Source organism: Harpia harpyja, chromosome 6, assembly GCF_026419915.1.
Source record: "Harpia harpyja isolate bHarHar1 chromosome 6, bHarHar1 primary haplotype, whole genome shotgun sequence".
In the NCBI taxonomy this organism is placed as follows: Eukaryota; Metazoa; Chordata; class Aves; order Accipitriformes; family Accipitridae; genus Harpia; species Harpia harpyja.
This window is the reverse complement of record NC_068945.1, coordinates 53,858,491-53,872,731: the sequence shown is the minus strand read 5'-3', so window position 1 is coordinate 53,872,731 and position 14,241 is coordinate 53,858,491. Positions and strand designations below refer to the sequence as shown.

The 14,241-nt window shown below is 37.0% G+C and overlaps 1 protein-coding gene across 2 annotated transcripts in view; it reads left to right on the top strand.

Moving 5' to 3' along the window:
* Positions 1 to 14,241, top strand: part of CPNE8 (copine 8) — a 116,427-nt gene that overhangs the window by 80,104 nt on the left and 22,082 nt on the right. For both annotated transcript variants that reach the window (XM_052790319.1, XM_052790321.1), the window contains 2 exons: positions 4,155 to 4,208; positions 7,077 to 7,138. In XM_052790319.1, the coding sequence (XP_052646279.1) occupies positions 4,155 to 4,208; positions 7,077 to 7,138 (116 nt within the window). The remainder of the gene's footprint in view (positions 1 to 4,154; positions 4,209 to 7,076; positions 7,139 to 14,241) is intronic.

The window sequence follows — 14,241 nt, the reverse complement described above, 5'->3', positions numbered from 1 at the left end:
CTGTCTGATAACTCTTTGACAGATCCTTTATAAAAATAAACTGATTATAAAATATGAGATCTTTTGTCCCTTTCAGAGTTTATAAATAGTATTAAACACAGGAATGGTCCAGTTTTGAGTTTAGTTGTGTTTTCCTTTCTTTAACATTGAAGAGGCTATAGTCTCCTCTCTAATGAAGTTACAAGATGTTTGTATCAGTTGCGTAATGAACATAAACCAGGAAAATACAGCATCTGCCAAAGTGTCTAAGGGAAAGATAGGGAAGGTGACTGTGCGTCCTACTAGAAATTGCTGTCATTTTGCCTTGGTTCTTGGAGCCTTGCTCTTCTGGGTTAGACCTTGACTCTTATCCTCATGCAATAGATTGCTGTCATCTCACCACAGTACAAATGCCCATTCCTAGGTCTGATTACCAGCAGGATTATTCTAGTTAAAAGCAGCCCTCTCCTGGAAAATGTCATCGTACACAGAGCCTTCCCACTCTCTAGAAGTTCTGGTAACATAAAATGGGTCCTCTTACTGCATCAGCAGTTTCAACCCTTGTCTTATATAATGCAGACCAAGTATAGGAACTGAAGAAAAAATAAGGCACTTAACATTTTTTTTTTCCCTGTTGTTTTGGAAGTCCCTAGAAGTATTTCTTCTTTCTCATATTCTGGAGCTCCTTCCCAGCTTCTACCTGGGACATTGTGTGAGATATTTTTCTTGGTATTTCTTTAGTGACTCTATGCTTGATCTCCAGTGTTACCAGAAGCCAAGATTTTGATCTTATCCCTCCCTCCCCACCTTTCCCAGAGGAAAGTAATATCTACGGCTCTCCAACATCAACAATGCTTATGTGTGCCATCCGAAAAAAAAGAATAGCTTTTTCTACCAAATCTCCCTTTAACATAGTCTTGTCAGTATGAGCATCTCCTCTTTCAAATTAGCAGCTAATTTGCCTTCAAATTATACTGCAGGTAATACAGGCACTTCTGCTATGTGATGCCACCTGGTGACTTGTGGATTCATATCGGCTGTAGTTGCTTTTGGGATGGTTCCATGACTAGCCGTCTTGAGGACTGCGGGTCTATTCGCTCTTTGTCCATTCTAGTAGGAGAGCCTCTTCCTGAATTTAAACATAAAAATGTGTCCAGATTGGTGAAACTCCTGACCAGCCTGTCTGCAAGATCTTCATTGACGCAATCTTAATCCCATGATCAGAACTTCTTTCAGTTCTGCTTCTCCCAAGGGTGATTCAGATGTAAGACAAATCCAGCTAATTAGTCATGGTTATCCTGGTAGACAGTTTAATTTCAGGACCTCTTGCGTCCCTCAGAATAAATACTTAAGACCTTCTTCCATGTTTTAGGTATGATTTTTGAAGGATTTAGGTCAGGTTTTGTACTTGCACCATGAGTTCCAGCATCATGCAGTTTGCATGCACCATGTCTCTCAGAACTGAAATGTGTTTTTTCTTCCTCATGGAAGGATACTCTTGCTAATACTGAGAAGACAAGCCTATGTGGCTATAGCCTGGGTTTTTTTCTGTATGGTGTGCAGATCTTTGTTATTCCTCAAGCTATCCTTTAATTGGTCTTGGACTACTGCCATTAAACTTCAGTATTTTGTAAAATTTTATATTCCTAATATAGGTGATCACAAATATGATGGTTTAGGCAAGCATTAATGCAAGGTAGGGAAGGAGGGTGCTCCGCCTCTGTGCTGCACTTTTATTTTGAAGATGAGCAAAGGTGCTGTTGTGCAAAGCAGGACAAAGATAACTGAAAGCCATGGGGTTTTTTTCTTATTTAGATCCAAGATCAACCCCAGAGTTACTGTAATTTACAGCAGTTTCCTATGGATAGTGTCACAGCACAGATTACTGTGTGCAGTGAAAATGTCCTCTCCTGTTGTATCACTGACATGATTCCTACCCTACCAGGAATATTCTGTCATAACATCTTAAGTCGTTTTGCAGTTTCTTAAATATAGTATCAATATTTTACTCCCAGCAGTAGCATACATTTCGTGAGCATCTCATCTTTGGTACTGCTTCTACTTGATCAGTCTGTGCAATATCAGAACTAAAGAGACTGGACAAATTCTTTTTTAATTGTTTTGCATTTACAAGCTGACCCAAGGCAGGTAGAGAAATTTTTGTTTGAGTGGGTGTCCCATATTTTCAGATTTGAAATGTTGCTATAGCAAGCTTTTTTCAACTGACCTTTTTTTAATAGGTAAGTGTTCATGTAGCTTCCTAGGTTACTGCAGGGGTGTAGGACTTTCAGAGGCTAAAAAATGTTTTATTTATAAAGTTACCTGAAATTTGAGAAGAAAACACAGAAATATTATAATAATTATAGTACCTGGAATTATAGGAGAGAGACAAGCTGTGATTGAATTCATCTTTGATCCCAGGTAGATGCCTTGTTTCCCATGATATTTCTCTCTAATCTCTAGTGCATTTCCTAGCAACTCCTAAGAAGCCAATTGTCAAATTACCTGAAGCAGAAAGTTCAGATGAATCTCCTTTTTGGCATTTAATGACTGCTGGCAAGAAATATGCTGCTAACTCAGGCCTGACCACTGGATTCTGGAGAGCTGCAAATGAAGGGCCACAGGGCAGGCAGGCAGTCTGTTACCTCCTTCATCTTCCTCTTCTGGGCAATTGTCAGCAGGATCCACTTTCTGGCTAAGATTCTGGTTCAACAAGAATTACTGCATTGTTTATAAACCACCATTACACAGATTTAATCCATTGCTCACCAGTCAAGACACTGTTAATAGGAGGAACAGGGGTTATTTGGGGTTTTTTTTAAGCGTTAAAGTGCTTATGTATGTGTCAGGCAGTAAAAGCTTTGAAGAATACTTGCCGGATAACTGTGACATACTGGAGGGAAAGAAAGAGTCACTCTTGTTTAGCCTGTTTGGGAAGACCTCAAATGATAGTTATCTCTTTCTTCCTTACATTTCACAGCTGTTCTGTGTCGTGCAAGGAATATGGTCTTTAAAAGTAATTTCATTTTGTTTGGGGGAGAGAATTTTTGGAAGCCATATATTACTATTTTTCCCATTTTCAGGCAAAATTCTTTAAATATTTTATAGCAGTTAAGTGACTAAGATTTCAGTTGGGAATGTTTTCATTCCTTGTCATTCATAGAACATCAGTCAGTAGTTTACAGTAAAACTTGGCAGTAAGCCACAAGGATTTGAGTTTCCTAGTTATATAAGAGATAGTTGGTAGACCTAATTAATAAAATAATGTTTTGCTTCCAATTCATAGAATCATAGAATGGTTTGGGGTGGAAGGGACCTAAAAGATCATCTAGTACGTTCCGTGTGCGATTTTGAAAAAAGCAGGAGTATGTTTTAATGTGTATGTCATAAAACTGACTGAGACTTGCCTTTGAATGCGTAGATATTCAGAAGGGAAACAATTTTTATTGGTGGCTACAGTGAGAAATTTTATAGATGTGGGTTCAAGACATTCAAGAAAACTGTTAATGCTTTGTAGTCTAGTTCCATGAAGATTCTTGTGTATGGGGAGTGCATTGAGCTCCCACAACTCCTGTAGGCCAGTCAGGTGGTGGTCTGTGCCATTTTCATGAAATTACTGACTAGTTTCTATTCTGGCACAGTATGATCTGTCCCTGCAATTGCTATTCCTGTCAGACAGATCCTGTCATTGCACCAAATACAGAAAGAAACTAGGAGTAGAACAGCTCTCATTTTTCTCAGATAATACTGAGGAGAAGATGGAAACAGATTAACGGGAATGTGAAGAGGTGCATTGTGAGATGAAGAAGTGGTGACTCGGTACACTGAAACACTGGAATCAGGAGTGCAGAAAAATGCAGAATCTTGTGAAAATTTGAAGAAGTGTTTCACTGAGCACTCAGATTCAATGAACACTCTCACCTCTCTTGCCCCAGTCCCCTATTTGTCAAATGTGAATAACAGCACTGGCTTACCTAGCAGGTATCATGAAGATAAATTCACTGGTTTTCAAATATGCATATATCCCAGCATTGAGGTGCATAAGTAAATAGTATGCTGAATAAATTTAGAATCCACTGAAAGTAGACTACTTTCTGCATTGAAAGTATCTTAATACTTATCTTTATGTTAAATCATAAATCATACTGCTTTAATATTTGTATCTGTGTTTCTAGGTAATAAATCCAAAGAAAAAAGGAAAAAAGAAAAAGTATGTTAATTCTGGAACAGTAAGTAAATGTATTTTATGTTACTGGATTCTTTTCTCTTGAAACAGTGTAGTTGACTTGTAATTTAACAGGATTAGAACAGAACCTTCTGTGAAGGCCACAACAATAAATTAATTACTGTTATACAGCATTTATTTTTTCAATTTGAAGGGTCTGAAAAAATACGTGTCCAAGTGTGCTAAGTTGCCAATGATTTCCAAAATTAGTTATACCAAAATTTCAGTCAAATTCTTGAAATTATTGGACTGAACACTATTAATTTTTATCTGAAACATATCTGCACTTTTAAAAGTCAATTTTCTTTTTAAATTTAATTGCTGAGCTAGCATCAGTAAAAGCTAGTATGCTCATCATGGCTAAACCAAAAAGAGTCAACATTTTTTATTACCAACAGGTTTTTGTAAATTTATGTTGAAAGGTCTGTTAGTATAGTTTGGGATGAGACTTCAATGTCCTATTTTTTCATATTCCATATTCTGTTTTACAAACCATTTGCTAGCCATGCAAATAATTCCATTCAGCACTTTCTCAGCTTCCATGTTCTGGCATCCATGATGTTCAAAACATCATTTACAAAAAAATGAAGATAAATTTTGAAGAATTGTATATTGGAAACCTAATCAGATGTAAGATACATTTTTTGAAAACACATACAGCATGTGATTTTTTCTACATGAACAGTTCCGCTGAAGTCAGTAGGGCCACTTTCACTCTGAACTGTAGCCTTGAAGGAATGTTTTGTCATTCTCACATTCTTGTATAAGTCTGTTCATCAGTAGGAAAATTTTGTACCTCTGCTTTAAATTGTAAAAAAAAGGCAGAAGCAGCTTGTCCATGAAAATTTACCATACAAGAGCTGATTCATTAAATAATTTATTTTTTGCTAACATATTACTTTTACTACAATTTAGCATGCTAAAATAAAGTTCTGTTATGCTAAATTAGTGAGTCAGAAACTTACAAAAAGTGATTATTTTAAATCAATACTTAAAGTAAGTGTACTCAAAATTGTAGGGATGAAATCTGGCTTAGGGTACAGAAGAGCAAAAAATGCATTTACATGTTCAATTTTCCTGTTGATTTTGGTTTTAAATATTTTAGCACCTTCACATGTATCTGTTCACATTTGAAAGAACATATTTTACTTCCTTCTCTACTGGTGTTCTCTGCTGTTGGTTTTCTAATTTCTTTTCTTTATCAAGTCCTCTTTGCCCCTGTTTGCCCCTACTTCTATTAGTCCTTTAGGCTTCCCATATGCTTCTCCAAATTGTCACTTTCCAATGTGTTTGCCTGCAGTTTTGTTTTTCTTGTCCCTGTCAGTCACCCAAGATATTCTTTATCCCACAGATTTCTAAATTTTCAAACCAGGCACCAAGGCCATCATTCTCACTAATAGGAAGCTGGCTTCTGGAAAACTTTAAGTAAAATGGATATAGGTCATTGACTGCTATCTCACTGCTGCTTTTAAGGACTATGTACCAATGTAACCATCTCAATTCGTTATTACTTAAGGGGTCATTTTAAATTCAGACAGACAAACTACACACTAAGCAGAAATGTTTCAGAATACATTATTAGTTTCGAACAAAGCAAAGTAGTGAAATTTAATATTCACTGTGTAAAACTTGGAACATTGGTAGCATTGTCTGTATGGAAGTAAACACTCTGGCCACTTTGGAAGGGTGTTGTCTGTTAGGGTTTTTTACCTTTTAAAATCAGATTCACTGAAAACATTTGCTTAAACTAATTAGGAACAAGATGACCAGCTGTAATAACAGATGAACCATTGAAATGGCTATGTCCAGTGGGAAAATGCATAGAAATTTCAGTCTTATATGCAAGACTATGCTACTGATAGTCTGGTAGAACTTTGTTCTGGTCTTCTGGTCTCAACTAGAAGGGTAATTTGATGGTTTTAAATTTTGCAAATCACTAAGAATCACAGAGAACCTGTGACAAAGGAAGTAGGATAGAAGATAGAATTTCTAACTGTAATCTCATTCTGAGTCCAAGTTTACAACATAGGAATATTTTAAGTTTTTATATTTTGCTGTAGTTGGAGGCAAATCAAATTTTGTGACAAACTTCCATCCCCTTTTTATTCATTGTATCATTATCAGTGAATTTGCTTTGAGTAGTTACTTAAGCAGTTTTCACTGACTGCCTGATGCACTTATGTTGTGAGAGTTTTGTGTCACTTTGTAAATAAAATGAAAATAATTTGGATTGAATTCTTTGCTTCATAAATGTTGTGCGGTGTATGAAGAAATTAAATGCTGGATCTTTTCCACTTGAGTTTATACTTCTGTGACTCAAGTGCTGGAAATGCTAGTAACACCTTTAGAAATTTCTTCTCTGCATTTTTTATATATTCCACTTTAATTTTTTTTATGTATTTCATATATGTGTATGATTGACTAGATTTGGGCTTGCATCAATACTACTTTTAATGTGAGATGAGAAATGACACAAATAATTGTAACTGAGTTCTTTAAACAGTGTTGAAGTACTTACAGAATAGATGCATTATCATCTAGCCTCTAATATTCATGTGTAGATGTAGTGTACAGTGATCAGAAGACATACGTGTAGTAACCTGCCCTGGAATACAGTCTTCCATCCCTTACCTTTTGCTAAAAAAAAAAAAACCACAAAAAAACCCAGTTGTTGTACACTTCCCAATTTGTCTCTTCCCTTTCAAGAACTGCCTATTGAAATGGTTTCATTTTTTTTTTAATCTTCTATTTTCCCTAATACTGTAGGAAAATACGTGTTAAGGATAGATCTCCTAAAACATTGTGCTTATGTCTCTACTTGTTCAACTGGGAAGTGGCAATTCATGTCTGACTCTCTTTTATTTGCTTTCAGGTAACATTGCTTTCCTTCCTAATTGAAACAGAAGTTTCATTCCTTGACTATATTAAAGGCGGGTATGTGATTGGCAACAAACCTTTCTTGTTTTCACAATTTCATTGTAATTCACTAATAATTTGTATATGTACTTTGCATATGATGACTCTAAGTAGTATCTGTAAAGAGCTGTATTGTTTCCTCATTTTAGAGGCTGTACTTTCCTACGTAAAACCTGCAGATAGTTATTGATGTAAGTTAAGTTATGGAACTTCGCTTATAATGTTGGCATTGGCGTTGGTACTAAAACACTGAGATTGAGTAATGACCTATGATCACCCAGTGAAAATTGGATTAATCAAAAGGGAATTCTCTCTATACTGTTAAATTAGTAAAATGCTGTTTTATTTCTTCTGATTACACTGACCTTTGGTGTATTTAATATTAGCATTTATTTAGAACCTTTCCCCTCCAAAGGCATTTTTTTCAATACTAATTATGTAAAATCTGTAACATGTTCGATTTCTCTTTTATCGTCATTTTCCCAAAAGGGAAGTAGAGACAGAAGCATCAAATGGCTTACCTTAGAACATGCCTGGAAATGGGATTGAATCTCATAAATTCCTGGCTCTTAACCTCCCTGCCAGAACACAGTTCTCCTCTAGGATAAATGGAAATAATTTGCTGTACACACCTAGGCACTTAATATGGATTTTTGAGGCATACTGTCTGAATATACATTCTACATTTATTTTAGAGCATGGATTACCTGTGAAGAAACAAATTACTTTTTTTGTGCTAGTCTTCAACCAGGCTTCAGCTGAAATAAAAAAGGAGTCTGTGTTGTGTTTTGGCAGTCAAAATATAGGGCTTTGCCTTTGTTCCCAACCGTGGTAGTCCTACAGATGAGAATGTCCTTAAGGTTTATCCCTAACACATTAATCATTGAAGTTCATTAAGTTAAAGTGACACCCCCAATCATAATGCTTAGCTACAGAGAAACTGTCAGTAAGCTATCTTGACTGCCGTTGCATTCAAGGTTTTGAAAAACCGCAGCCTGAGGTTGTACTCTATGCTGAACCGATAACTCGTAGAGGGCATGGATCGTTAAGATGTGCTCCAAACTGTTGACCCTAACCCTTGGGCTGCTGCAGAGTGTAATTTTTTATTTTCTCAAGGACTAGCAGCCTCTTCGATGTTTCAGTTCTCCAAAACAGTTAAATTTTAAAGTTAGAAAATCCAAATGCACTGCTGTTCAATCTCCATCCAAGAAAATAAATATTTTCACTAAGGGTGAATTCAGTCTGTTGTGTATCTCAAAATACTGCGTCTTTTGGCTCATTAAGATTAAACCTGACAAGAATACTTTACGCATAATACTTAAAAATGGGAATGCTTAATTAGGGTTTTTAACATGGATGTAGACGTATTCTCTTTAAAATTCTTATTGAATATCTTTGGAGAAATTTGTGATTTGACTTGCTTATTTGCTCACTCTTTGGTGGCTGAACATATTTTCTCATTTGGATAGAATGCAGAGTCTCCACAACATTTCAGATTTGATCATTTGATATTACAGTGTTGTATGGTATACACAACAGGTTATGGGTGACCTTCAGAGCGAGCTGTATAGGCCCATGATTGAGGCGTGTAAGTAGTGGGACACATTACTGGAGGAAAGGGGCTTTGTCAGGGAGCAGCCGTCCCTCCCCAGAATGGCTGGGGAGCTGGGAGCGGAGCTAGGTAGCATGGCTGGTAGGGCAGGGTGTCACCAGCTAGGGCCCCGTTGTACAGTACATGGGCAAGGCAAGCAGGGCAGGCCCAGAGATGGTGGCCAGGCTCAGTTAAGAGTCCAGATCATTAGAGAAGTTTGTGGTGATGAGGCAGACCAAGGTCAGGCTGGGAAGGCAAACCACAGATCTCTGGGTCAGGATCAGGTCCAGCGATTGCCAGGCAGGCCTATGGTGGACAAGGCAGGGAGGTCAAGCCAGGATGTCAGTCCATGGGTCAGGATCTGGATTAATGGAGTCCATGGCCAGGCATGGGCTTGGCTGAGCTGGAAGACCTATACTCTTCTGACACAGCTCAGGCAGGGACTGAAGGCTGAGCGGAAATAGGGCTCCTGAACCAATGAGGGGACACGTGGTGGAGGGCTGAGGTGAGTCTGTTTAGCACCATTAAAAGGCTTTTTAGTACACTCAGGACCCCTACACTTTGGTCCAGGATGCTTCTGGACTGCAAACTATCAAGCTCTTCTAGAATTGCTATCCTTACTTCCTTTCAGTTCAATTAACTGGAAACACTGCTGCTGGAATACTTTTTGTCTATGTTTGCACTCTTTGGACCCTACAGTTTCTCCTCAGAGAGGATTTAATTCAGTTGTTGACTGCATTAGAATCTGGTACAGTTTAGCAAAGGTAAAACTTCCTAATATAGGTCAGGCATGGTGTCAAGGTACTGCTGCATCTTTAACATCTGAAAAATATGTTGACTCTATATGCTATAAAGAATTCTATCAGGACGTATCTGTTGTGGAGCCCTTCTGATTTATGCAGGCGTTCTGGTTTTAGTAGAGAATCCTAGAGTTTGAGAGAAAGAGGTTACTTTTATTAGGACTGCTGTTGCCTTTCTCAGGACTTTAACAGAAGTAGAAAATGGCCATCCATCCACGTTTACCAAAAGTTTGTGCTGAATGAAGTACATGTATACACAAATGCATGAAGAAACAGTTCTGCCTCTAGTGTAGCTGTTTGTTCTGTGTGTTGTACATATATGCCACAACCATCTTATTGCCCATTCATTCAAAATTCATCTCTACAAGAAGTGTGTATAAGGAACTGAGGAATTAAGTTTTGTATCTGAATCTGGAAAGAAAAGACTATAGTGGGTGCGTATGTAATCTTTTTAGTATGGTTTATCACATTTCTCACTGAGATGTTACAATACAAGTTAATAAACCTAATTATCTACATTCTGTAGACAAATAGAAATTTTGAATACAAATAATACTTTGTTTTTCTTATTGATATTTTGTATATATCTCTGTAACTGCAAGTCAAAGAAGACTTGTGATACTAATAATTACCACTTAAGCTTTTTTCCTCTTTTATATAAAAAGAGTATAATTTAGTAGAATACTCTGTGCTTAAAAGTATAAGCAGTAATACTTATTGTTTAATTATTTTATATAGAATCTTGTTTAGTGATTCATACAGCTATTTCTATGTACATGCCAGTGAAGGCTGTAGAAGTACTTGTATAAAATGTTACCTTTCTTTCTCCAACCTATATAGTTTTGTAAACATGAGCATGAGGCTGAGACTCAGAGTCATTTTCTTGGCTTCTCTCTTCCTTTGTTTGTCTCATTTAATAGTACTACACATCAGTTGCAGTCCAGTTGACAGGTTTTGAAGGAAGGGGGAAGAGAAGATTTTGTCATTAATCAGTCTGTTTTCCCATCAAGTATGTCCTCCAAAATTGTTTTTTTCGTTCCCTTTTTTTCTTCCATTTAGTTAGGCAAGGAGAAGAAAACACTGAATCTGCAATAGGCACAATATTGGCTCTTCCATAAATGGATGCTTATGAAATACTTCATGTTCAGAACTTTCATTGTAATTGATTTGAGGTGTCTAGAACTAATACTGATTTAATGGTAATCCTGACAGCTTTAACTGCGACAAATTGGGATTACAGTATTGATTTCATTTATGTTTTGAGTCTGCATCTGTTTAATTGAGATATTCCATTGTAAGTATCATCTATATGACTGTTGTCTTTTTAAAGAGCTTTGAAGAATGAAACAGAAGTTTGTCCGTAAATTCTAATTCCGTTTTACTACATAAAGACTGGATTTTATAGCAGTACGGCAGGAAAGAGGCAGATGTCTCTTTGCATCTGAATATTACATCAAGTGGTGCCATCTTAGTAGCTGGCTTTTCCTTACATCTTGATACTTAATCACGTATTTTGCCACACTGACCTTCCCACATTTAAAATAGGTACATTGTGCTAAAAATTCATGTATATTTCAAAATCAGATTTCTCCTGCCACTTACCAATTAATGACGTATTCCTATCAAAACACCTCCAAATATATGAAGAAGCTCGGGAATGTATGGGATATGACCTTGAAGAGGAATGCAATTGAAATTATCCTGCTTTACAGGAATGACTGTCAAACAGTTTATAGCATGCTCTGTTTTTGTCTGGAAGAGACACCAGGAGCCAAAAAGCTGCAAGATTTAGTGGACAGAAAGGATATTTCTGTGCAGAAGTTTCTAGCCTGTTTGACTTATTAGAAAAGGGAGTAAGCTAACAAGTTAATCTAGGCATTTGTAGATCAATAAAATTCAGGAGCTGAATCCTTTTGCAACTGAAAAATATTGTCATTTCTTCTGTCCCAGATTAGTGGGACGTAAGAGGAAATGTTTTCCTCCCATCATGTTAAAAGCCTTACCTTTATCCAGGTTTTTGGAAATTAACACCCACACGTTGTTTGGATTCTAAGGGCTTTGGTAATACATTTTTAACTCAACTGGATTGAATCATTGATGGTCAGAATGGAAATTTAGAACTCCTTTCATGACAGCTGTTTTCATCCAACCAGTACACCATATGGTGTAATGGCATGCATATTTGATGTTTGTAGGAGACCTGGTGTGAGATACAGTTATGAAGCAAGGGCTGCCATAGCTATGTATTTTGGAGGTTTTACCATATATTTCTTGTACACTTGGAGAAAAATATGGAGTAATAAGACTATATAAGAAGACGACCTTGTAGACTATCAGAAAAATCTTCTTTATGTTGGTACAGCATTTGGCCAAACAAGTATCTGCAAAGGGGAGATTATAAAATAACTGTCACTGAGGACTTAAATGCCATGGAGAGATTACAGCCTCTTGAGAGTGTTAGTTACTCCACTAGCTCCATTGTAGAGTTCTGCACAGTAAGTGGTCCTCAAACCTTCAACAGCTTCCCCTCTCTAACAGACCAGCTGGTCATCACTCCAAAGCCACAGGAGGAAATTCATGTTTCCTTCCAATGTACTGTTTAAAAAAACCTGATCATTACAAATGTTATCAAGCCTAGTCAAAAGTTACATCCAGGCTTAGTTTGTTCCCTTATGTGTATCAGTGCTGATAGAGCTCTTATTAAAAGACTATAGCTTTCATCTTGCTCTTCCAAAGAAGCAAACAAAATGGCTGTTCTGTGGTTGTGAGGTGAAGGTTACCATTCCTTTTAAGATACTTTCTTCATTTCTCGTGGTAGTATAGGGTAAAATCACCTGTCCAGGTATCAAATAGATCATGTCTTTCTATACCAACTAAATTCTGGCAGAGGAGTAATGATCTATCCAGCTCAGAATCCATAAGGCACATTGCTGTGCTTGGATATTCTACCCGAGTTCTCCCTTGGGACAGGACATTCAGCAGCTCAGCCTGCCTAGCCAGGTGTCAATGTTTTAGCGGCTTTTGTGCAAAGCCTCATGACCTCACGACATCAGTGATGTAGCGGGTGTCACGAGCTTTTAATGTAGCTCCTAGGAGAGCTATACAGCTGGAAAAGCAGGGACACAGCCTTAGCCAAAGAATTTCCTTACCAGAAACAATAAGTTTTGTTGTCGTGTTTTAAAATTTGCATCATTTAATCCAGCACCTAAATTTGTCTCAAAGGCTTCAATTTTATATGCTTTTGTAAATTTTGAGTGTCCTTATTCTGAATTAATGATTTTTCAGCTAATGTCCCTTACATGAAATACAGTAATCAGTAATCTTATAAAAAGCCCATTATTGTTGATGAAGGTTAATATGTTAATAATAACAGTAACCTAATAACATATACTTGATATGACCTAAGAATTAGTCTGTTAAAAAGAAATAAAACATGTAGTAGAAATAAAAACAGGACAGGGGACTTTCAGATATATTTATTACATTTATTTTGGTTCTAGAATAACACATGTTACTATGAAAACACTTCTTAAAATGTCATCCAGATTAATTTCCCAGCCATCCCATTTGGCTTCCAAGGTAGTTGTATCTGATGTTTTCATGACACACAGCTTTTAAATTAGCCTTCCTGGATTAATTTGTTAGTTATAGCTGGTTAATTTTTTCAGTCCTGGTGAAGCAGTAGAGAAATTAATACCCTTTCTTAGTAATCTTTCACACAAAATACACATGTTCACTGTATTACAGCTGCTTTTGAAAATATTTTCTCCAGTGGTACTAATTTGAAGTTGAACTGTTTGTTTGAAAGACCCAGTTTTGTGTTCAAAAAAGGTTTAATTACATTTTGATAATTTTGACTACAAGGGTTGACCTTTATTTTGTACCTTTTTGCAATTTATTGTTCCTTCCCTCAGAGGACACTGGTGCCTTGTGTAACTTAGGCTTCTATGTTGCTTTTCCATGAGATCATATTCAGAGGGATGTTTCTGATATAGAATCATTTAGGTTGGAAAAGACCTTTAAGATCATCACATCCAACTGTTAACCTAGCACTGCCAAGTCCACCACTAAGTGCCTAAGTCCCTAAGTGCCATATCTACACGTCTTTTAAATACCTCCAGGGATGGGGACTCAACCACTTCCCTGGGCAGCCTTTTCAGTGCTTGACAACCCTTTCAGTGCAGAAATTTTTCCTAACATCCAATCTAAACCTCCCCTGGCGCAACTTGAGGCCATTTCATCTTGTCCTATCCCTTGTTACCTGGGAGAAGAGGCTGACGCCCACCTCACTACAACCTCCTTTCACGTAGTTGGGGAGAACGATAAGGTCTCCCCTGAGCCTTCTTTTCTCCATACATATGTTGTATGATATATGAAACAAAATGGTCATTGAAAACACAGGGTGTTTACAGTGCAGGTTTGCCCTAACAGGGTTTGTTCTAGCTTTCCTGGTTCTCTGTAAGACATTAATGACATTCTCTGTGGTCATGAGTCCATAATACAAGGTGACAGTTGCATTAAGACTGGGATCCAGTTTCCTGAACTATATAGTCATTTAATGCCATTTTAGACTCCCCAAAATTTCCATGGTGTAGCAAGTATCCTGGGGGCTCTAAAATAACATTAGGAACCTATATTTAGGAAACTGAAATCTAATCTATGTACAGTCATCTATAAATTGTTGAAATCAAGTAAATGGTTTAAGTTCTTGCATGTTTCTCTATAGTGGT